Below are 24464 nucleotides of genomic sequence, written 5' to 3' on the forward strand. Positions count from 1 at the left end.
CATAAAGTTATTCTTTGTTGTAAGTTTTCTATATTTTTCTTTGTGTTTTCTTTAAAGTTAATAAGGATAAAATGTAATGCAGAAGTGTCCTAACAACAATTCTATACAAAAATGATACTATTCGTAGTAATGATGGAGAGTTGGGGTAGCATGACATATTTTCCTCTTCCCTGGGGGTTTAACAAGAAGATAATTGAGACGTGCTGGATTAGATGGAACACATCAACAGCAAAAACCGTTACGCTAACTGACCTTTCCACCAAAAACGCATAATACGTTGGAGAGCAAGCGATCCACGTGATAAACAACTTAGTAAATACGTTTAAAAAAAAAAAAATTGGGAAATTTCCTTTTGAAAATTCACAATTTTCTGGAATGAAATTTTGGAGTGTGGAAAATATTTTGAATCTGGAAAGGTTTGAGTAAATCCAGAAATAGTAAAGAAAGGATTTAGGCAAAACTATTTCTTTAATGTGTGTGAAGAAAAACTGCAAAATCATTCAGTGCGCAACTGCATACTGGGCACTGTAGTTGGATATCAGAAAATGAAAGTATCAGGAGGTACCTTGCAAAACAATGACAGGCTATGTTATTGTTTTTCTGAGAATTTGAAGTGGAATTGCTTTGAATTGTGAAATTTGTTGTGGCCCAAAATGTGAAATTTTGTGAATGTGGTAACTCTTGAAATTGGATTTTCACCTAATAATAGCGATAACGTTTTTTGGGAAAGAATAAGTTGAAGTTTTAAATAATAATAAAAATAATAGTAATAATAATAATATCCATCCATCCATTATCTGTAACGCTTCTCCTCACAAGGGCCGCGGGGGGTGCTGGAGCCTTTCCCAGCTATCTCCGGGCAGTAGGTGGAGTACACCCTGAACTGTTTGCCAGCCAATTGCAGGGCACACGAAGACGAACAACCATCCGCACTCACACTCATACCTAAGGGCAATTTAGAGTATCTAATCGACCTTCCATGCATGTTTTTTTTTTGGGGAATGTGGGAGAAAACCGGAGTGACCGGGGGAAACCCACGCAGGCACGGGGAGAACATGCAAACTCCACACAGGAAGGCCAGCGCTGGGATCGAACCCACGACCCCCACATTGTGAGGCCATCGTGCTAACCAGTCGGTCCACCATGCCGCATAATAATAATAATAATAATAATAATAATAATAATAATGTGTAGTGGCGGCACAGTGGCCTCACAGTGAGAGACAGCAGCGGTCGTGGGTTCGATCCCGGCTCCGGCCATCCTGTGTGGCGTTTGCATATTCTCCCTGTGCCTGCGTGGGTTTCCTCCGGGTACTCCGGTTTTCTCCCACATTCCAAAAACATGCATGGCAGACTGATTGGACACTCCAAATTGCCCCTAGGTATGAGTGTGAGTGTGGATGGTTGTTCGTCTTTGTGTGACCTGCAATTGGCTGGCAACCAGTTCAGGGTTTCCCCCGCCTACTGCCCGAAGATAGCTGGGAAAGGCTCCAGCACCCCCCGCAACCCTAGTGAGGAGAAGCGGTACAGATAATGGATGGATGGATGGATGGATAATGTGTAGTAAGTAATGTGTAATAATAACACCTGAAATCATCCACACAACTAATTTATTTCCCCATATGGTTCACCCCAAGATGAGTGTTATCATCCAAAGAAAGTTGGGAGGCAGGGGGTTAGAGCAGGGCGATAAATCAATATCAATGTGTATCACGACAGACACGTGTTTCATTAATAGAAAATAATTTTGACTAAAAAAAACAAAAAAGACAACAACAACAAAAAAAAGAAAGAACGCAAGCCATGGCATGCGGCATGTTGCAGCCAGCAAGCAGCTGTTAGCTTGAATGAAAACCCCAAATGTTTACAACTCGTAAACACAACTCATAACTTCTCTCCTTGCCTCCACAGCAAAAACACTTCAAAAACATTTCCCCGTGCCCTCACCTCCCTTCCCCAAGTAACACTGCCCCCTAGCAGTGTGGCATGTGAAGGTTATTACTCAAAATAAAATACAATTGCTCAATTTAGCAACAAAACATTAAACATTACATTACTTTCAATTACAATATAACATGAATGTGTATTTTTTTTTAACTATGTGAACAGTATGTTGGTTAGTTTATTTAATTCTCCAATACCCTTAATGGAGAGCCTTGAGTAACAAGGCTGGAGATGCTCCCTTTTTAGTTAGACAGTCAGCCAGTTGATCTCTCGTGTCCAACCATAGCACCTGTTTAACCCTTTTGTTTTGGATCAGCTCCTTAATAGAACTGATTTCCAAGCGCAGTCTTTTTTGGCAACAACCTTAGTAGATTTAAAAAAATCCATAAATGAGTGATTGTCAGTAACACAGATTATTGGCATTGGTTGATCAGGACTACCAGCATACAGTTCAGAGAATGGAATTGACAGAAAAATGGCAATGTCAATTCCCTCAGACATAGCTAATTCTCTTAATTTTCTTTGACTGCCAGCAAATGGGAGAAAACTGTCCATTTTCACCCATCAAAACAACCAAGTGCCAACCTTGAGTACCCCCATCAGAGAGATTTGCAAAAGATGCATCAGTGAATGCAACCAACTGTAGCCCAACATCTTTACCAAGGGTTTGAAATTTCAACTCAACTGACTTGGTCTTGAGTTTAGAGACAACTCTGTTTGCTTTAATAATTGTCTGTATGGTAGCACATTTGAGATTTGATGCCAGCCAGTAGAAAACTGCTGGGTCAACTTTGGATACTGTACCTCCTGCATCAATCATTGTCTTTAAATCTGTTATACCAATACAGAGAGGCATCTGCTAAACCATACATACACTTTTTCAATTTCCAAAGCATCTCTCCACAGTTAGCTTCGGGAGGAGGTTTGACAAAAATGACGCGAGACAGTTCAATGCCCTGTAGGAAGGCTGACTTTATGTCCATCGAATGAAGTGTCCATTGTCTTTGACAAATCACAGCGACTCTGAGGCACAGATTGATGAGTCTCTTTGTAGCTCAGCAACTTTCAGCTCCTCAAATCCTCTTGCGACAAGCCTTGCTTTTGGTACTAATCCAGTCACTGGCTCATTCAGAGTACATACCCATCGTGTGGATATGTACTTTTGTCCCTTGTCCTGAACTTCCCCAAACACATCATTTTGTTTCCAATTCTGTATTTCGCTTGTTTTGGCATTATCAAATAAGACATCATTTGTCACAAATATGTCCTCACTTCTACAGTCCGTCACATCTTGATCCACCTGGATTTGAAAAACCTCTAATTGTGAAACATCTGATGATTCATTGATGCCACCTGGATTTGAAAATCCTCTAATTCTGAAACATCTGATGATTCGTTGATGCCAGCCACTCCCGCAGGCTCAAGCAGCTCCAAATTGTACAATTTTTTATATTTTCCAGTCGCTTTTCCTGCACGTCCCAAAACCTTTGCTGTTTGTGGAGGGCTGGTTTCTGGATTTTTGAATGTTAATTGAAAATTGTGGCATGCCGCACCAGCAAGCAGCTGCCATACCATAATTAGTTAACAGCTTGAATTATTTAAGGTATGTACAAATTAATAAGATGACACAGCATTCAACTTTGATTAAACTTTGCTGCTTTTACCAGAATTTCAGAGATGTTTAAATTGATGGTACAGTTTAAATTGAAGGCAATAATGTGGCCTTACAATTTGGTGCATTTTAAAATGGAACCAAAACTATACACTATGCAGAGTTGCACTAATACTACAAAACTATCTATGAATATAAAAATAAATACTTGAAAACAAATTTCACACTTTTTGGGCACCAAGCCTTTTTTCAAATGCAATAGGTCGTGAAATTAGAGTACACTGGTAAATTGGACTGGGCTAAAGGAAACAAAAATAAACACTTGCATTTGTTTTTAATTTAGTTTTTATTTAACCTTTGCTTTTCTTCACAAGCATGCATGATATTATAGTAGTAAATAGATTTACACAATTAATGCAGATTTGTACAACAAAAAAAATCCTTATGTGATTAGGAGGAACATACTTTTTTGCAGCATAACGTAGCATATTGCAACAAATTTAATAATGAGTTTGATTTTTTTGTGATGCCAGTGAGGGCTTGCGGCAAATATGTTTCGTTACTTGAGTGGTGGTATTTCCCAGTTCATGAACGCATCACTCCGTTTGCGAGAGAGAGCGTCTCACGCACTCTCACTTTCTCCATTGATGCCAAACACGGCATACGCAAACTGTTTTGGTTGTTAATAAATGTGAGGTCGCTGACTAATGCTTCCTTAATCCATAGTAGACGCTACGATATGTTAGCGTACGATACAGGCCGTCGTGTTTATGTGACTGTTCCAAAGTTACATCAAACACACGCGGGAAGCTGTGTGTCCTAACTACAGCTAGCGCCCAGACATGACTGAACATGCCAGAAATTTAAAAAGCCATCACCCACAGCGTGCTGCCGTTCTAGATGAACGAGAATCCCCATCAACCTGCCATGAAAGGGAGGTTTGCATCTTAAGTATTTATGGGTCAAATGTGCTGTAACTTTAAATCTCTGCTGCTAACATCAGGTAGCCATGACACTCCTTACCCACAATGTTCCTGTTTACATCGCAAATGACCTAGATCAACATTACGGCGTTTGTGCGCCCTGGATAGGCAAACAGCCAGCAGGGAAAAGCACGAGATGAGGCTGTTTCAAGAGCATAGCAATGTGCCAAATAAAGAAATATGAATAAATATGAATAATGTATAATATGAATAAACGACTTGACATGTTTTTTGTATATTATGTATATAATTAAATATTTTATTGAATTGTAATACCTTTAATATATGAGAATTGATTGTTTCGTTTTTATGCAAATACTTTCTTTTTAATTGAAAAAAAACAAAGCATTGGATTCAACTCACACAAAGTCACACAAAACAGTATCTCAACAGCCTTTCTAAGGGATCAAATAGGAGTAATAGAAGAAATCTAAAATCCCAACAAGTGCAAATGAAATGGGTCAAAATAATGGGCTGTCATATCAAGGTAGTTATGGTAACTGAGAAGTCCAGTAATCACGGTGAGCGCGATTGCTTCCGCCTTCTCCACTTCCTGCAAGTCTTGAATGCGGGTTGCAATAGCGTATCTTGAGGACAATTCGTAAGTGCAGTAGTTGGACGCAATGCGAAGTATTTCAGCCAGACCTTCGTCCTCCACGATGCTAACACGCAGTGGCCACCCACTTAGCTATGGCGAGTCTCTTTTTAGTTGATCCATCCACCTGACAAGGGGCTGGAGAATTGGCATCAGCGGTGTGCTTGGCCATCAAATGGTATTTTAAACTGGACGTGCCGCGATGGTAGTTCAGTGCACGATGGCAATACACACAAATGACTTCGCTCTTAAATGACACCAGTAGGTAACTTTTTTTTTTTTTTTTTTTTAAACTTGCCGTTCAGAATTTGCGTCATTTTTACCACTCCCGTGATGCTTTTAGTTCTATAAACCGGTGAAAACTCCGCACAGCAAGCCCATGCAGGAGTCTACTAAATTTCGCGTGCTCCATGTTTTTTTCCGGTCTCGCAAGCGTCAGCGCTACGTCATAGGTCTACATTGTTTATTCGGCCAAGATGAGTCTTAATTGCTTGTTAAAAAAAAAGAATTACGGCGTTAAAAGGGGGTTGGATTAATCCCATTAATAATGCGTTTTTCTGACACCTCTAGTTTAATATTAATCTGAAATACTTATATTACATAATGTACTATTCAGTCATATCACCCCCGAGAGAGGAAGGTTTGATCGCAAATACTGTACATAGAAAGTGAATCAAGTAAAGTCGAGGCAAAAAGTGATTATACAGTATTATTGTACTTACAGCATACTCCCTGAAAGCTGCTTAACAGCCGTGCAGTCATAGAAGGTGAAATCCCTCTCTGCAACTGTGACATCACCAAAACGAAGAGACAAGAGGACTGTGACAAAATCTGTGAGGAACAAAAATCAGAGGAGATCTAAGGACTGCATAAGGATTAAGTTTGCACGCCACTTTTCCTCTCACTAAGATCACGGATCAGCTGAAGCATAACGCAGCTGACTTTGGGTGAGAGACAGAGTACAGTCTGAGCTGGTTACCAGTCAATGGCTGGTCACATTACTGACAGACAACCATTCACATCTAATAGCTTCAATTGAACGGAATTTAGCATTACAAAACACATGATTAGCTAGAGTAAATTTTTGATTGAACAAGGGGGACGTGTGCATGTGACTGTGTGCATAAGACACACAAAGATGGAGTCTGATCTGGTAGGAGCATGACTGTTCAGTAATGATCAAGAGGGATGTAACGATTCACTCAATCTCTGCCATGCTCGTCTTTGTGCGCTCGAATGGTACTGTCATCCACAAAAGCAATTTGCATTTGTGTGTAAAAGTTGAGTGTATTTTAAATTAAATAAAAAACTAAACACTATGCTGAATTGCTCTAATTCTGTGAAACTACCTAAAAATACTAGATAGATTGCATTAGACATTTCATTCTAATTGGACAGTGGACACCAATCCATTTTTTTTTTTTTAATTCAGACGTGACTGAAATCATGTGAATAAATTAAGGGTATTGTCCTGTGCTAAAGAAAATTAAAATACACATTTGAATTGATTTTTAATTTAGTTTTTATTGAAACTTAATACAAAATGTTTTGTTTTGCTTCTGTAGTATATATAATATAATCTACACATACAAAATGCGGTATGTACCTGAGTAATTTGGTGGAATATGAACTCTGTTGCTAATTCTATCATGGTTTAGCAATGAAACTACACAACCCACATCACAGATGACCTGGGTTACCATATCTTAAACAGAACAAATTGGGTCAGCCTCGATTCACTGAAACAGTGATTGGATTAAATATTTGTATGCTACGAGTGGGCACACAAAAACATATTCACAAAGACAATTCTACAAAACGTGATTATTCTACAAAACACATGATTAATCTCTTTATATGGAAAACATGAAAAAGGGGGGGCGCACAGTCCTTGTTCAAAGCAATGATTAAACACAACATTAACCTGCTTTAATTAAAAATAGCAATTCTTACAGAAAGGTTTAAGTTTGATTTTACACATAAGCAAAAATCTCACCCTGTCCAGAAGGTACCATAGGCACTAAGATGGTGGTTGGCGACTGACAGGTGACCCCACTTCCAATAACTGTGGCAGGGCTGTGTAGCCATTGGAAGAAACAGGAGTAGGACTCACCCCTTTCTAACACTGGAAGCCCTGGAACTGACAAAGAGACCTGTGGAGAGACCAGATACCGTATTTAGCACTTTTGAAGTATCACATACAATTTTCCGTTTGTTTAACCGTCAAAGAACTAAGATTTCTACAGTTTGAAATAACAAAACAACATAAAATACATGCCAACATAAACTAGTGACAAGCAAAGTACAGATGAACATCTGGCGACCGCTTGTCGAGCGTTTGCCACCTTGAAGGAACCCAGACGAGAACGCAACCTTCACAAACACCCTTCCGCTCAGTGGGATAGGGGCTTAAAGAGACCTGGGTGGCGGTCCGGTTACCAGCTACAGATGCTGGCTCTAGGGCCTTGAAATGTCACCACTGTGGCAGGGAAAGAGCATCAGCAGGTGTGCGAGGTCGAGAAGTTCTGACTTGACATTGTCTGACTCGCCTTGACATACAGCTTGTGCTCTGGCACTAGTCCTCTTGAGAGGAGCGAAGCACAGAGCAGGTGAAGGTATAGTTATTGCCCTCGGGATTGGAGCCTTTAAGTTGGACCCCAGTGGATGAGAGGGTGGCCTCCCTCATTGTTGTTTGTGCCTAGGCAACAAACGGCAGTTCAGAGGACCCGTTTGGAATCCCTGGAGGGAGTGCAGGAGAGTGTGCCCACCAGGAAGTCCCTCACTCTTTAACGCTGATATGGGCAAAGACAGTGAAACCTAGAAGGGCATGATTCGGAACGAGCACAGTCGAGTCCTCTGCAAGGACGCGTCTCACCTGGGGGCATTATTGTAGTAAAACTATTTACAAATGCGTATTTAAATCCACAAATGTGTAAAAAGAATCCATACTTGTAACCAAAGTCACAAATGTGTAAAAATAATCCGCACTGGTAACCAGAGTCGCAATTGTGTACAAAGAATCTACAAATGCATAATTGAAGTCACAAATGAGTAACGAGAATCTACAAATGCGTAATTGAAGTTACAAATGTGAAACGAGAAACTACAAATGCATAATTGAAGTCACAAATGTGTAGCGAGAATCGACGAATGTGTACATTGATTTAGTACTCTACAGTTGCAGCAGACGGACAACCCGATGGAGTTCATATGGCGTGCAGTGATTAGTTTAAAAAAGAAGTGTTTACATATACAATAAAGAGAAGCATTGTTCATGTGTCAATTGGCAAGTGTAAGGAAGTCTCATCCATTTTTTTTTTGCTTCACTGATTACATCAGTTGTGTCATTTTGTTTGCGTATTGATATGTTATGTTCTTGTTACTACCCCTAGAGGGCAAGAGTCCCTAGGGTATTTAGTTCTATGCCCGAATGTTAATATGGAGGAATCAGGAAATAAAGACGCACTGACTGAGTTCAGAAATCAGAATCAGAAATCCCTTTATTGTCATTGTACAGTGTGCAACGAGATTAGAAAGCTCCCCTCTCCAGTGCAATACAACAGTAATTTAATTAAATATATAAATTAGATTAATTAAAGAATAAATAGGGAAATAGAAAATAAATACGAAATTGGATAATAAAAACACATTATGTTGCTGTTCTGCAACGTAAGGGTGGTTGTGTGTGTGTGAGGCTCCAAACTTCGTGAGCTCGCATGTTGCGCGCCCTCAAAAGAAAGGCGGGGGTGTAGCCCTCATTTCCGAATCTAACCTAAAACTTAGTCCTCGTTTTAGCAATTCCTTTAAAACATTTGAAGTTCTCATTATGCGATCCTCAGCCGAGCTGCCGTTTTATCTTGCCGTTCTTTATCGTCCACCTGGCTCTTACTCCGGCTTTTTAGATGAATTTTCTGAATTCGTAGCTGATTTAGTAACTCATGCGGATAATATACTTATCATGGGCGACTTCAACATTCATATGAATCTCCCGTCGGAACCACTTACCGTAGCGTTTCGGACAATCATTGATATGTTTGGTTTCACGCAAATAATAAATGAAGCAACGCATATAAATGGCAATACGCTAGATTTGGTATTAACCCGAGGCTTAGCATCTTCAAAATTAATTGTATTACCATATACCAGTGCAATATCTGACCATTACTTTATCAAATTTGAAGTCTTGGCTCACTGTCATCGTTCTGACCATAATCAAAATTATAGCAGCCGTAACATTAGCTCCTCAACCATCGTTGCGTTCTCTGAGCTACTCCCTTTAGCAACTGCTTCGTTTCCTAATTATATTGGTACGATTGATGATCTCACAAACAACTTTAATGTCGCTTTGTTAAATGCGCTTGACTCCGTCGCGCCTTTAAAAACTAAAACTCGTCCAAAGAGGCTTACTCCGTGGTTTACAGAGGAAACGCGCGTACTGAAACGATCTTGTAGGAAGCTTGAGCGCAAATGGCGTGTGACCAAACTTGAGGTCTTCCGTCAGGCATGGTGCGATAGTTTACTAATATACAAAGAAGCGCTTAATTTAGCCAAAACTAATTATTATTCTAGATTAATTGTCTTACATAAAAACAACCCTAAATATTTATTTGATACCGTAGCAATGCTAACGCAACAGCGACCAACCTCGGATAGCTCTTCCTATTCAGCTCACGATTTTATGCAATTTTTTACTCAGAAGATAGAATGTATTCGTGATGAGATTAAAGACACTGTTCTTAAAATTCCGTCGAATTCCGCGATAAATGGTGTTAACATTAGGGCTGATAACTGTCCGATAACCTTATGTCAATTTAAAAAAATATCTCTTGAGAGCCTAACAAAATTGGTTAGTGCAGCAAAACCGACAACTTGTGTGCTCGATCCGCTTCCTGGTAAACTAATTAAAGAACTGTTTACGACCCTAGGACCGTCTGTTTTAAATATAATTAATCTATCACTTACCACGGGTGTAGTACCAGCAGCTTTTAGGACCGCCGTTATCCGACCGTTACTTAAGCAACCAAACCTTGACCCAGAGAGTCTCATCAACTATAGGCCGGTTTCAAATCTTCCGTTTATTGCAAAAATTCTTGAAAAAGTCGTAGCGCAACAACTTAATGAATATATGACTGCTAATGATCAATTTGAACCTTTCCAATCGGGTTTTAGAGCCGACCACTCTACTGAGACGGCCCTTGCTAAAGTTACTAATGATCTTCTCATAGCTATGGACGCCGACACCTCATCAATATTACTCTTACTCGATCTTAGTGCCGCTTTTGATACCGTTGATCATAACATATTATTAAAACGCCTTGAAACGTGTGTTGGCATTTCAGGTTCAGCGCTTTCTTGGTTTAATTCGTATCTGTCGGAGAGGACGCACCGTGTAATTCATGGCAATACGACTTCGGATCTTTGTAAGATCACATGTGGAGTTCCGCAGGGATCGGTACTTGGACCTCTATTGTTTAGCATCTATATGCTACCGCTTGGTGATATTATACGGAAATATAACATTAGTTTTCACTGTTATGCTGATGATACGCAATTATACATGCCGTTGGATATAACGAATCCGCGCGACTGCTATAAATTAGAGGCGTGCCTTGCCGAAATTAAACAATGGATGTCTTTCAATTTTTTGCGTCTTAACTCAGATAAAACCGAGATGCTCATCATTGGACCAGCGCGTCATCGGTACCTTTTCAAAGACACCACTCTGAATATCGATAAATGTAATATTATCCAAAAGGATTCAACAAAAAATCTCGGTGTTATATTTGACGCAACTATGTCTTTTCAAATGCACATTAAAAATATTACTCGAACTGCGTTTTTTCATCTGCGTAACATTGCTAAAATTCGCCCAATTCTATCAACGTGTGACGCGGAAATCTTAATCCATGCGTTTGTTACGTCTCGCCTCGACTATTGTAACGCTTTGCTCTCGGGTCTCCCCATGTCGAGTATTAAAAGTCTGCAGTTAGTTCAAAATGCAGCAGCTAGACTCTTAACTAAGACGAGAAAGTTTGATCATATTACCCCGATATTAGCCAATTTGCATTGGCTTCCGGTCCACTTGAGATGTGATTTTAAAGTTCTGCTACTTACTTTTAAAATATTGCACGGCTTAGCACCTTCTTATCTCGTTGACCTCGTGGTACCATATGTTCCGTCCCGAAACCTTCGCTCACAAAATGCTGGTCTTTTAGTGATCCCGCGAGCCAAAAAGAAGTCCGCAGGTTCTAGAGCGTTCTCTATCCGGGCACCAATGCTTTGGAATGCACTTCCCTCAGATATTAGAGGCGCCACCTCAGTAGAAATGTTCAAAACACTATTAAAGACGCATTTATACTCTTGTGCATTTAGCTGAAATATTTGTTGGCCTGTTTACTGCCGCTTTTTTTTTTTTTTTTTTCTTTTGCTTTCTTTTCTGCCCCCTTTTCCCCCGGCTGGGGGATTAGGTGACGGTGACCCACTAGGAAGTTTAAGGCATTGACCAACTGGGCATGCACCTGTTCCAGTGATGTCGTCTTCCTGCAGCGCGACATTTGATCAATTTACTTATATACTTTAGCATTTAATTTAATTATTTGTTGGCCTGTTTACTGCCGCTTTTTTTTTCTTTTGTTTTCTTTTCTGCCCCCTTTTCCCCCGGCTGGGGGATTAGGTGACGGTGACCCACTAGGAAGTTTAAGGCATTGACCAACTGGGCATGCACCTGTTCCAGTGATGTCGTCTTCCTGCAGCGCGACATTTGATCAATTTACTTATATACTTTAGCATTTAATTTAATTATTTGTTGGCCTGTTTACTGCCGCTTCTTCTCTTTTCTGCCCCCTCCTTCCCCTGCTTGGGAATTAGGTGATGGGGACATGCTTTGAAGATTACGGCACTGACGAACCGGGAAGGGACCTGCTCTGCCGAAGTCGTCTTCATGCAGCGCCTTTTCTGATTTCCTTATATTTCAGCACTTCATTGAACTACTTGTTGGCCTGTTTGCTATTTCTGTTCTTTCTTTTCTGTTCCCAATTCCCCGAATTAGGTGATGGCGATTCACTTGGAAGTGGCTGTACTGAATTTACACCAACTGACCGGTACAAGATCGAAGGCTCATCTTCGGATATGCTGCCATGGATATTACGGCCCTGGATGAGGACCCGCTCCACTGAAGTCATCTTCCTGCAGCACTTCATTCAATTGACTCTTATATTATCTCATCTATTATTGCATAGCATCATTGTATGTGTCAAATGTTGCCCAGTTGGCATCCATTGCAGCCTGGTCATCCTGGAAGGGGGATTCCCCCATCTGTGGTCCCTTCTCAAGGTTTCTCACTTTTCCCCTAATGAGGTTTTGTGAGTTTTTCCTTGCCCTCCTGGGGGTTAAGATCGGGGATGTCGATTGTGGCTATGTAAAGCCCTTTGAGACTGTCTGTGATTAAGGGCTATACAAATAAAATTGACTTGACTTGACTTGAGAGTTCAGCATGGAGATGGCTCTCGGGAAGAAACTGTTTTTCAGGCTATTAGTCTTTGATTTGATGCACCTGTAGCGCCTGCCAGAGGGCAACAGGTCGAACAGGTGTGAGTTCGGGTGAGCATTGTCTGACGATATTGAGAGCTTTGCTGAGGCACCGGGTGGTGTAGACGTCCAACAGCGAGGGGAGCTCAATGTGTAATGTACAAACAATGCAGTTAGTTCTACTTTGTTCTTAGATTTTTTCCAATTTAAAGAATGTTATACAAATGGTACTTGACCGTGGGTCGATACCATCCATGTTATTCTTGTATATATATATTGGTAGTCCAGGGCTGGTAGAGTGCTAGCGCCCCCTTGTGGCCTGAATGTGTAGCTACGGAGCCACACAAGTCTCCAGATAAGCATTTGCAAATTGCAACACGCAATTGTGACTCGTCCACGGTAAGAGTGTAGCAAAAGTCATATATAAGAACACAGCCAATCAAGAGGCCCAATGCACATACAAATCAATGTACTCATTTGTAGATTCTCGGTACACATTTGGGACTTCAATTATGCATTTGTAGATACTCGTTACACATTTGTGACTTCAATTACGCATTTGTAGATTCTCGGTACACATTTGCGACTCTGGTTCCAGGTACGGATTCTTTTTCACATTTGTGGATTGAAATACCCATTTGTAAATAGTTTCGCTACAATAATGGCCCCATTGATGCCATCAAGCTGAAGAAGGCAGACCAACAGGAATTCAACTTACAGTATGATCCAGCATTTTAAGCAACTGGGGGGGTACAAGGATCGATCCCAAGAATAAAGGTGTAGTAAGAATTTTATTGTAGTATCTTTAGTGTTTTATTATTTATTATTTTTTTAGTGTACTTTTTGTTTGTTTGTTTTTAATATATGTTTTAATGCACACTCACTGTCCTGCTTTCCCCCCTGCTGATATTTGAAGGGTTGAGTTCTTGGACAGCCAGACACTGCTGTTCCATGTCAAAGCTCCAAAGCCACTGGCCGTGGTGCTTCCCGCGACGACACTCTGACAGCAAAACACATCTGTATAGAAAAGACCAGGGCTGCATTTAACTTGTCGGCAACACTGTCATGCAAAGGTAGGGAATAATTCAAGTCTCAAGCAAGTCTCAAGTCACTGTGGGGGAGAGAGATAAAAAAGCAAGCAAGTTGAGTCACCACCAAATTTCAAGCAAGTCGAAAGTCACGTCTTAAAATCATGCTCAGTAAGATAAGTTTTGGAGTGATAAAATACTTTTTTTCAAGGAATATACCACCCCATGAACCCGAATAAAATTTCATTCGGATTCAGTCTTTTTACTGCGAATGAGGTATGGTTTGGTCATTTGGATCCTTTATAATCAGAATACATCCATGAAAAACCAGGCTAATTCATGACTGGAATCTTAATAATCTTGAATTGTGTCTTTCAAAATTAAAAGGATCTTGACCCGAGAAAGGGAAACTGTCTTCAAAGTCTGAAGAAGACAGACTGAATGTTGAGGCTGATAAGTTAAGCATAATGTACATATCGTACTTGTGACCATAACTACCCTGGAAATCAAGTGTTGAATACATTCAAAGACAAAATGTAGATTAAAGAGTGGTTTTGGAAATCTTGATAATTAAGTGAGGTCCTTTGTATTTCTGTCATTACTCTGGATAAAAACAAATACTAATTATTTCAGAGAATACTCATTGGAACACTGTACTGGTCAATGTACTGTTTTAAATCACATGATACAAGTCTGGTGGAGTGCATTTTACCTTCCCTCAAGGACACACCAGCCACAGTAGGGATCATGGGCCTGCAGGCAGGAGTGACAGTCAGGGTGCTGCTTGCATTCAGATACTGGCCTCTTTTGTAGCTAAAATCAGAACATCTCTTTAGTTAAGATAAGCAAAGCATCGTTAATAGGCTCACGTGAAAGTGAATGAACGACACACTTTGACCCACAAACAACACAAATAGAAAAACATGTCAATAGGATAGGACAAGAATAGGCTGCGTAAGGAAAAATGGTTATTTGGATTACAAACCTAAGCATCCCTCCTAAAGGTTTTGTCTTCAGGATTATTCTCGCAAAAAGGCAAGGGGGTTCAGAAAAGAGGCAAAGGATGGTGCAACAACTTGTGTCTGTACCATATTATGAGTCATGATGAACAGATGCTGCTCCTCTTCATCCAAGACAAGGTCTGACCTTATGGCTGTGTTCTGCTGAATGTTGCTTATGGCGTATTCCTCTACCTCACCGTTTGGCCCCAGGAACACCTGGGCGATGCAAATGCACAAAGACAAATAGTCGGTCACAACTTTTCAATTTTACTACAAAGTGATGTGTGACCATACACACTAATATACAGTTATTACAATTTGTGTGTCCCAATAATCCTAAAAGTTCAATTGTGAGGGGCTTTATGTCTCTAGCAGCATCATCCATGGGCAAACTGGTCCAAAGTGTGACTCTTAACCCCGCCATGATGAAAACAAATTTTGGACCTCAATTTTTCCATTGCCTGGACGCAGGTCACAGGGCCCCCTCTGAGGTCAGGCCTAGAGGTGAGACTCGATGGCGAGCGCCCAGCAAAGCACAACCTAGAAATGAAACAAAGGTCGCCCATCCTATGGGCTCACCACTTGTGGTAGTAACCAAGGGGGTCAGGTGCCAGCTGAAGGGTGGGGGGCACCTTGGCGGTCTCCCAGGCTACATAAGGTGGCTTTGGGGACATGGAATGTCACCTCTTTTGCACAGAATGTGCCCAAACTAGTGTGTGAGGTTGAGAAGTTCCAGGTACTGTACATATAGTAGGGCAGTAAAATATGCACACCCCAACACTGACAAAATGTCCTCCCATGGTACATGCTCCAGCACAGATACTGTTCTCAATTATTGGTTATGGATGCGTTTTTGTTGGCATGAGCACCTGCTTCCAAGCAGGTGAGAGGGCAGGTGCTGGCCGTTTATGTACACCTTAGAACTGCCTGCAACACTGTCTGGTGATGTGGGCTGCACCTGAAGCTACTGGAGACCATCCCAGATAAGCAGATGGTGAGTTTTATAATGGAGATGCTTTGCAACCACATCTTGAGGTTTTTGACCAACAAAGCCAAAGCAGCACCTACCTCCAACAATATCTAGGAAATATCCCACTCAGCAAACCATCCTGCCAGGCCTCTGAAGAGGACATGGGCATTTTATCTTCATATCTCAAGCACTGGCCCCTCAAGTTTCGAGGCCATAAGTCTGTGTCTCCTAAGTTCCACCTCAACAACAGAGAAGTGTCACAGCAGATCAACAGCATGGTTGACAGCAGTTCAGTCTCAAGCCTCCCGCATGTACCTCGGCATGAATCTTAACAGCACACTTTGTCTTTGTCTTTCAAACAACACCTGGAAAGTGCTAGGGCAAAGACCACCACCCGCACTGCACTTACACGCCGGCTGGCCGGTAAACATGGGGAGCTACAACAAGGACAGTGTGTATCTCCACCTAAGCAGTGGATTTCACTGCTGCAGAGTACTGTGACACCGCCCTCAACTACTCCTTTTGCACAGTCTGTGGCAGCCTACGAGCCACCCCAACCAACCAACTACTTTTACTAGCTGGAATTTCTCCAGCTGAGATCAGACGGGAAGTAACCATGCAGGCTCTTGCTCAGGAGCCAGAGGTGAGTGAAACGTTCTTCCTCCACAACACAATCATGCAGAGACCATTCTTTTGCCACACATGCCCAAGAACTGCTTGTTGCACTAACTGACATCAGCATAGCATCCTCGGTCAAGGCAAGGTGGAGGGAGAAGTGTAGGGAAGCAGTACCATCGAGGGTCGACCGTTACACTGAGGCAACCTCCGCCCTTGAAAGCAGTAGACAACTCAACTCAATGGATGAGGGACATTTCGGAGAATCAATGCAGAGGTGGAGCCTTGCGGACTGCGCCCAGTGTGAGTGCGGTGACCCTCGACTGACTGTGAACCACGTTTTGACCAATTACACCAAACACCAGCTGCCAAATGGGAGCACTGGAATGGCTTGCTACCACACAGCTGAAGATCTGATGACAGACTTATGCAAGACTGAGAGAGCACCTGCCCCAAAATTGTCTGTACACATGACTGCAGTTAAGTATGCAAGGCCAAGTAATATCACCTTTCTGTTTTGCTGCCCTCAGGCGTGAATTTATCTGCACGTTTGGTAATTGTAACTTCTTACACTATCCCTCCATTATCTGTACTGCTTCTCCTCACAAGGGTCGCGGGGGGTGCTGGACCGCGATTGGCTGGCAACCAGTTCAGAGTGTACACCGCCTACTGCCCGAAGCTCGCTGGGATAGGCTCAAGCATCCCCCGCGACCCTTGTGAGGAGAAGCCGATCAGATAATGGATGAATAATAATCATTAGCTAGTCATTTGTAAATACTGCAGTCATCATATTTCTGACATGAATAACCATTTGCATATACCACATTTTCACGACCATAGGGAGCACTGTATTAAAGGGCGCAGTCTCAGTTGTGTGCTTTTTCTGTATTAAGCACATACAAAGGGCGCAATGCATTATTGGGTGCAGATATGTCATGACATGTCCCTTCGCTAAAACAATAGCTAGTATGCATGCTAGCATATGTTTTGAGAAAGGCAGCTTTAAAAATGTATAACTGAGTTAGTCACGTGATTAGCTGTCACACAGGTGCTTGGACAGATTTTGTGACAAATCATCCAGCTGCAGGTCAGACGCATTGCCATTAACAGTACGTGACCACACAATGTCGGGGGAGGGATGTCACTAGTCACCACACTCTTTAGTCAATCACCCAACATCAACTGAACAGCATACTAGCAAACATTGAAACAACCAAAAAAAGGAACAAAGAAATACAATTAATACAAAACATGCATCTCTCATGCCATTCATATCACCAAAACAAATAAAATTAACACAAAACATGCAACAAGTACTGCAAAAAGTCATTCAGCCTCAGCCAATCAGATGGCAGGTTAGAGACATGTCGGAAGTGGTGTGTGCTTTATGCAGCGTGTGTTTTTATTTTTGCAGAGTCTATTGTGTAAATCTTTGATGGTAGACTTGTTAATCACACAACTTGGTCTTTGGTAGACCCGGGTTTGATTCTTCATTTTCTCAGGAGTGGTCTCCTTGGGCAGGAGGCATCTCGGGCCGGGACAAAAAGAGACTGGACAAACTAGTGCGAAAGGCCAGCTCTGTCCTGGGCTGCTCCCTGGACTCTGTGGACTCAGTGGGGGGCAGGAAGATGATGACAAAACTGTCATCAATGCTGGGTAAGCACATAAATACCTTATTATAAAGTGTTACCTATCATTATTTTGCAAGGTACCACCTAATACTTTATTTTTCTGATATCCAACTACTGTGTACAGTATGCAGTTGCACACTGAATAATTTTGCAGTTTTTAATGGGATGTGAATCTTATCTTATATTACCTTTGTTCCATCCATCCATCCAGCTTCTGTACCGCTTCTCCTCACTAGGGTCGCATGGGGTGCTGGAGCCTATCCCAGCTATCTTCGGGCAGTAGGCGGGGGACACCCTGAACTGGTTGCCAGTCAATTGCAGGGCACACAGAGACGAACAACCATCCGCGCTCACACTCATATCTAGGGGCAATTTAGAGTGTTCAATCGGCCTGCCATGCATATTTTTTGGAATGTGGGAGGAAACCGGAGTACCCGGAGGAAACCCACGCAAGCACGGGGAGAACATGGAAACTCCACACAGGATGGCCGGAGCCGGTATTTACCCACGCCCGATGCTGTCTCTCACTGTGAGGCTATCGTGCTAACCAGTCGGCCACCGTGCCGCCTACCTTTCTTCCGTCAATACCATTTATCTATGACAAACAAAAACACTTTGGATTCTGTCGTATTAATAAGGTATTTACAAACTGTATACAAATGATTATTCATGTGAGAAACATGCTTTGTTCATGATCACTTCGGTATTTACAAATGCTCAGCTAATGCTTATTAGTGTGTACTTATCATAAAGTGTTACCATTTAATTATTTATTTATTAATAACCGGCCGACGCGGGTCACAGACAGGCTTCCGCATTCTGTGTGACGGTAGATGTGCTGCGCGCCGGCCTTGTCTGAGTTGGAGCACTTTGGCGTTTTTTTTTTTTTTTTTTTTTATTGCTCCCCAAGCGGTATCTTGGACTCATGAAATTGTGCAATTATTGACGGCGAAAATTCAAGGAATGATACTGGAACCGGTACAAAAAACACAAGCGCCCTCCGGCCATCCAGTGGCAACTGTCAAACAGCGCTGATATTCACCCTATCAAAATCAGCGCGGGTATATGCATGATGCTGAGAAGGTGCAACAATCAGGCACAGAATTTTCTTATTCGATTAATTTTTTGGCCAGAATTCTGAAAAACAGTACATGAAAGGTCCACAGGCTATATGATGGATAACAAATACCTTGATGAAAAAAAAACAAAAAAAACAAAAACAACAGCACTCTTAAAGAGTTCTTGTGGACGGCTGCCAAGTAGGGCGCCATCTTGGAAAATGACAACTGACAATGACAAAGATCTATTCTAATCTAATTCTGAATGGATTCCTAAATCCAGCACAAACGTCAGGAATAATTCCGTGGGTATTTGTGTGTGCATGCATGTATGTGCTAGAAGATAATATGTGGTGTGATGACTATGACAGAAATGCAGCCGTGGTGATATGGCCTACTTTGTGTCGTGCAAGTTGATTCTTCAGGTATGTAAAAAATTTGAAGTTAGTTTGGAATTCAACACTCCTTCAACCCAACAACCATTCTAAGACAAACAGTTCAGGCTTCTACAATTGCCCAACCAGTTAGTTAATACCTCATCAACTGCTGTTACACCAAACATATTGAAGAATATATTGTTGGGTTGGGAAACGAAAATAACAAAACATTTTGACACAGTAGGGTTTTGAGAAATAAATAAGATCCTCTGCTCTGCGCAGGACTGACTTTAAAAAACAAAACTGTGTGATGAAGCCTTTATTTTTCTCTCTTTGACTCAAGCATAATCTCATTTAGTGCTTTTATTATCTGGAGCATTTGCCTCTTAATCACAGCACGCAATGTTTATCCGACAGGAAGCGGCCCACCTCCAGTCTGCACATAGTGAGTACATTCATATGCAGTCAATATTCAGGTTAAGATCAAAATTCCAATTTCTAAAACATTATGAATAACCCGTGTAACAATTACTCCAGCATTTAAATAACACAATTTAAATGGCACAGACAACGGACGCCATTTCTGCTTGTGAGTTTCTACCGTAACTAAAAGCTATTATATTCATGTCACTCACCTCTTGAATAAAACAGCCGGATACCCCGCTCCTCCTCTGATTTTGTATTTTCTGCTAGTTGCACGCCAGATGCATGGACTTATACACATGTATGCGTTTGTCTGTATAAATGTAGTGTCATTTTTGCCGCAGAGACAGAAAATAATGTGAAAACGCTCATGAGAAACAAATGTATTCAAGTTAGGTTATGACGAGAATAACGCGCATAAAAGTACTTCCTGTACTACAAAGACCAAGATTTCTTAAGTATAGAGCATAGCATGCGAAGACCACAAAGAAAAGAAGTATCGCGATCGAGTTCTCATGATTTCATATTCCCATTTGAAAAGGGGTACCCCAGGAGACGAATATGCTCTTATTCGGGTCTTTGCATCCGTTTACTGCCAATATTCGAGTTTTAAAAGGCTGATTGATTTTTAAACGTAGTGTTTACTGATAAGACAGACTGACTGTACAGCCACTGGGTTATTTTCATTGCAGGGCCATAACACTGAAGTTTATTGTATTTCAACCCTCTACTTTGCTAATTATTCTTGACTGCGAACAATTTTAATCACTGATTGGGTAGTGAGACATCATGGACTGACTATTAAAAATCCATGACATTGCTAGGTTCTGCTGTCTGGCACTCAACTTCACACCAATCTGAATGTTGCTTTCTGTTCGGAAGTGGATGCCTCTACCAGTCAACCGTGGGTGTGCGCAACAAGAGTGTGGAGCTCTGTTGGTTGGCCACGCTGAGGAATGGGTGGTATGCAAAGTCTGAGTGATGTAATCGTGACATAATATGTGAATGGGTACCATTGTGCTACTGCTGCTTGGACTGGGGTCTCAACTACACACTACAAAAGGACACAAAGAGCCATGTGTCTGTAAGCAAGCAACAAATATGTACATTTCTGATCTACCTAAGGGTTTCCCAAAGTATCACTGCTCTGCTCAATTTGTGAATGGCTTTCAGCAACACATACTGTTCAATTAACCAAAATATAAACAAGCTGACATTTTGTCATTATGGCAACTATTCTGTAACATTTTTCATGCTTCTCAACTATTTAAAGCAAGATGTTACACAAATAGATTCACAACAAGAAAAATCCTTTTGTCTCATTGCACCTAACCCAGAACTCCCTCTGAACCCAGAAGAACACCAAGCATACATGACCTGTTTGTACTGACCCGAGAGGTGAGTTCAACCACAGCTCTTGTAAAAATCAATGCTACCGTAATCTGAAATGACATAATTATAAATCAGATTCACGAGGCAGCCGCCAAAAACGTTTTGGCCAAAATTAATACAGATGGAGTAGTGTTGTAGTTACCCTACACCAGCAGACATACTGGATTTTTTTTAGGGAAATAAACATCCGGCTGCAGGGAAAAACGGGTACTTTATGCTTCATAGAAACGCCAAACAAATATTTACCTGAAGATTGAGATCTAATTAAGTTAAAAATCTAAGAAATTCATGCATCCATCCATCTATTAACTCAATAACCAGAGAGGATTCAGAGAAAACCGTCTGTTTACTCACTTCAGCAACATTTTTACAACAGAGCCCTCCCCCTCGCAACATCTCGCGGTACCTCAAAAATTCTCGCACCTGCGCTGTTAGAATAACAACTTAACAATCTCCCCTTTTTTCTTTTTTGTGTTGCATTAACAAAAATATAGGTGTCCTATAGAACATACAGTTAAACAAAAATACAGTACAGTTCAAATTCAGTAGTAGAGAAACATTTACAGTTTAAGTTTGTAAACACCTTCGCTGAGAGCTCTCAAGAGGCCAAGTGCAGATGCCCCTGCTTTGGTTTAGCAGTTAGCAAGTTGTTCTTTGGTAGCTGACCAGATAATTTGCTCAATGGTCCCAGAATGCATTAGCTCTTTCATATTGCTGATTTCAAGACGCAGTCTTTTCTCTGTAACAGACTTGGTGGATTTGACTGCATCCAGTAGAGAATGATTGTCTGTTACACATACAATGGGTATGCAACTGCATGAACAGTCACTAGTTGTGATTTCTGAGTACAGTGTTGCAAGAAAAACGGCACTGTCAATCCCATCTGCAAGAGCTAACGTTTCCCCTGCCAAACTACTCCTCACAACCCTGCTGATACGTTTTGACTGCCATGATATAGGTGAGAACTTTCCATTTTCACCCATGAGCATGATAAAATGCCCACCCTGCGTACCACCATCAGAGAGGTTTCCCATGGAGGAATCGCTGAACACTATAAGTTTTAGGGAGCTGTTTTCACCCAGGTGCTGAAATCGCAACTTGACACTCTCTGATTTAAGTTTCCTAATGAGCTTGTTTGCACCATGTAGAGTTTGAACCGTGGCATGTTTGGTGTTAGATGCCAAGATAGAAACATCACACATCATATCTGGTCTACTCTGCCTCGCTACCCGCAATATTTGTCCTATCTTTGATTTGAGTATGTCAACTTCATTGTCAGTCAGTGGTGCTTCACGTTGTTTGCTCTGGTGGGGTCAATGGTGATACTTTGCAGATTTTTAATGTAAATATTTTGTTGTACCTGTATCTCATCCTGCACAGAATGTATTTCCATTCCTATGTAGCTGAAGTTGTTGTTCTCCTCCTTACCAACCTGGAAGGCAGTTTTTAACTGAGGAATGACTTTTGTGGAAAATGCATTTGTGCCCCCCCAAATAAAGTCATCGACATGGGATGCAAGGATTCCTGTCACCTGACCACACTGATCTAACCAGTAAAACACAGCTGGATCTACTTTTGATACAGTGGCTCCTAAATGTTGCATGGTGTCTCTGACTCTATTAAACCAGTACAAAGAAGCATCTGTCAGACCATAAACACACTTATTTAACTTCCAAACAGTTCCTTTGTTCTGTGCCTCCTGAGGAGGACGGATGTAAATGTCCCTTGTTAGTGTCTTGCCTTGTAAAAAGGCGGATTTAATGTCCATTGAATTCAGCTGCCACTTGTTTTGACATATGACGGCCATGATCATCTTCAATCATCTCACACCAGTCATCATGAAGTGCTTCGAGAGGCTGGTTCTCCAGCACATCAGGGACTGCCTTCCTCCCACTCTGGACCCCTACCAGTTTGCATACCGGGCTAACAGATCCACTGAGGACGCCATCGACACTGTTCTGCATGTTGTGCTGGGCCACCTGGAACAACAGCAGAGCTATGCAAGGATGCTCTTTGTGGACTACAGCTCGGCCTTCAACACGATCATCCCAGACATCCTCGTCGCCAAACTGGACATTCTCTGCCTCCCTGCCCTCACACGCATCTGGATTAAGGACTTTCTGACCAACAGACCCCAGACTGTGTTGCTCGGCCCCTACACGTCCTCCACCCGCATGCTGAGCACCGGTTCCCCTTAAGGATGCGTGCTGAGCCCTCTCATATACGCCCTCTACACCTACGACTGCAGCCCGGCCCACGGCAACAACACCATCGTCAAGTTTGCTGAAGACACGACAGTGGTCGGTCTGATCTCGGAAGGTGACGAGACAGCCTACAGAGAGGAGGTAAAGAGACTGACAGCTTGGTGCAAGGACAACAGACTGCGCCTTAACACTGCAAAAACAAAGGAGATTGTCGTCGACTTCAGGAGGAACAAGACGGTGCCGCCCCCCCTCTGCATCGAAGGCGTGTGTGTGGAGAGGGTCCACACGTTCAAGTTCCTGGGAGTACAGATCTCCGACGACCTTTCTTGGACTCAACACCACAGCAGTGGTAAAGAAGGTCCACCAGCGTCTGCACTTCCAGAGAGTCCTCAGGAAATTCAACCTGGACAGGAAGCTGCTGCTAGCCTTCTACCACTCGTCCATCGAGAGCCTGTTGACGTACTGTGTCTCCACCTGGTACAGCGGCTGCACTGAGGCGGACAGAGTGAGGCTCCAGAGGACAGTCAAAACAGCGCAAAGGATTATTGGCTGCCCTCTCCCCTCACTGTCGGACATCTACACCGCCCGGTGCCTCAGAAGGGCTCTCAACATCGTCAAAGACAATACCCACCCAAACTCACACCTGTTCGACCTGTTGCCCTCTGGCAGGCGCTACAGATGCATCAAATCGAGGACCAATAGACTGAGAAACAGTTTCTTTCCGAGAGCCATATCCATCCTGAACTCTCACACACACACGAGAACACCCTTACCTTGCAGAACAGCATCGTGATGTGTTTTTATATACCCTATTCAGTACTAAATTCCATTGCACTCTCTTATTTATTTATCTAATTTATATATTTGTCTGTATTATTGTTGTATTGCACTGGAGAGGGGAGCCCTCTAATCTCATTGCACACTTGAGTACAATGACAATAAAGGGATTTCTAATTTCTCATTTCTAATTTCAAAGACTCTGTGGCACATGTCGGTGAATCTTTGGGAAGGTCCTTGCTATTTATCTCCTCGAAACCTCTTGCTACTAGGCGGGCCTTGGGTACAACACCAGCAGCATTTTCTTTAAGTGTGCACACCCACCTTG

At 42.0% G+C, this 24464-nt stretch overlaps 1 protein-coding gene across 2 annotated transcripts in view; it reads right to left on the reverse strand.

Moving 5' to 3' along the window:
- Positions 1–24464, reverse strand: part of plxnb1b (plexin b1b) — a 160304-nt gene that overhangs the window by 94329 nt on the left and 41511 nt on the right. For both annotated transcript variants that reach the window (XM_088309882.1, XM_088309883.1), the window contains 5 exons: positions 14777–14905; positions 14401–14501; positions 13545–13677; positions 7130–7286; positions 5856–5964 (listed from right to left, as the gene is read on the reverse strand). In XM_088309882.1, the coding sequence (XP_088166008.1) occupies positions 5856–5964; positions 7130–7286; positions 13545–13677; positions 14401–14501; positions 14777–14905 (629 nt within the window). The remainder of the gene's footprint in view (positions 1–5855; positions 5965–7129; positions 7287–13544; positions 13678–14400; positions 14502–14776; positions 14906–24464) is intronic.

Source organism: Idiotropiscis lumnitzeri, chromosome 11, assembly GCF_059441095.1.
Source record: "Idiotropiscis lumnitzeri isolate Australia: NSW breed Sydney's pygmy pipehorse chromosome 11, RoL_Ilum_1.0, whole genome shotgun sequence".
Taxonomy (NCBI): domain Eukaryota; kingdom Metazoa; phylum Chordata; class Actinopteri; order Syngnathiformes; family Syngnathidae; genus Idiotropiscis; species Idiotropiscis lumnitzeri.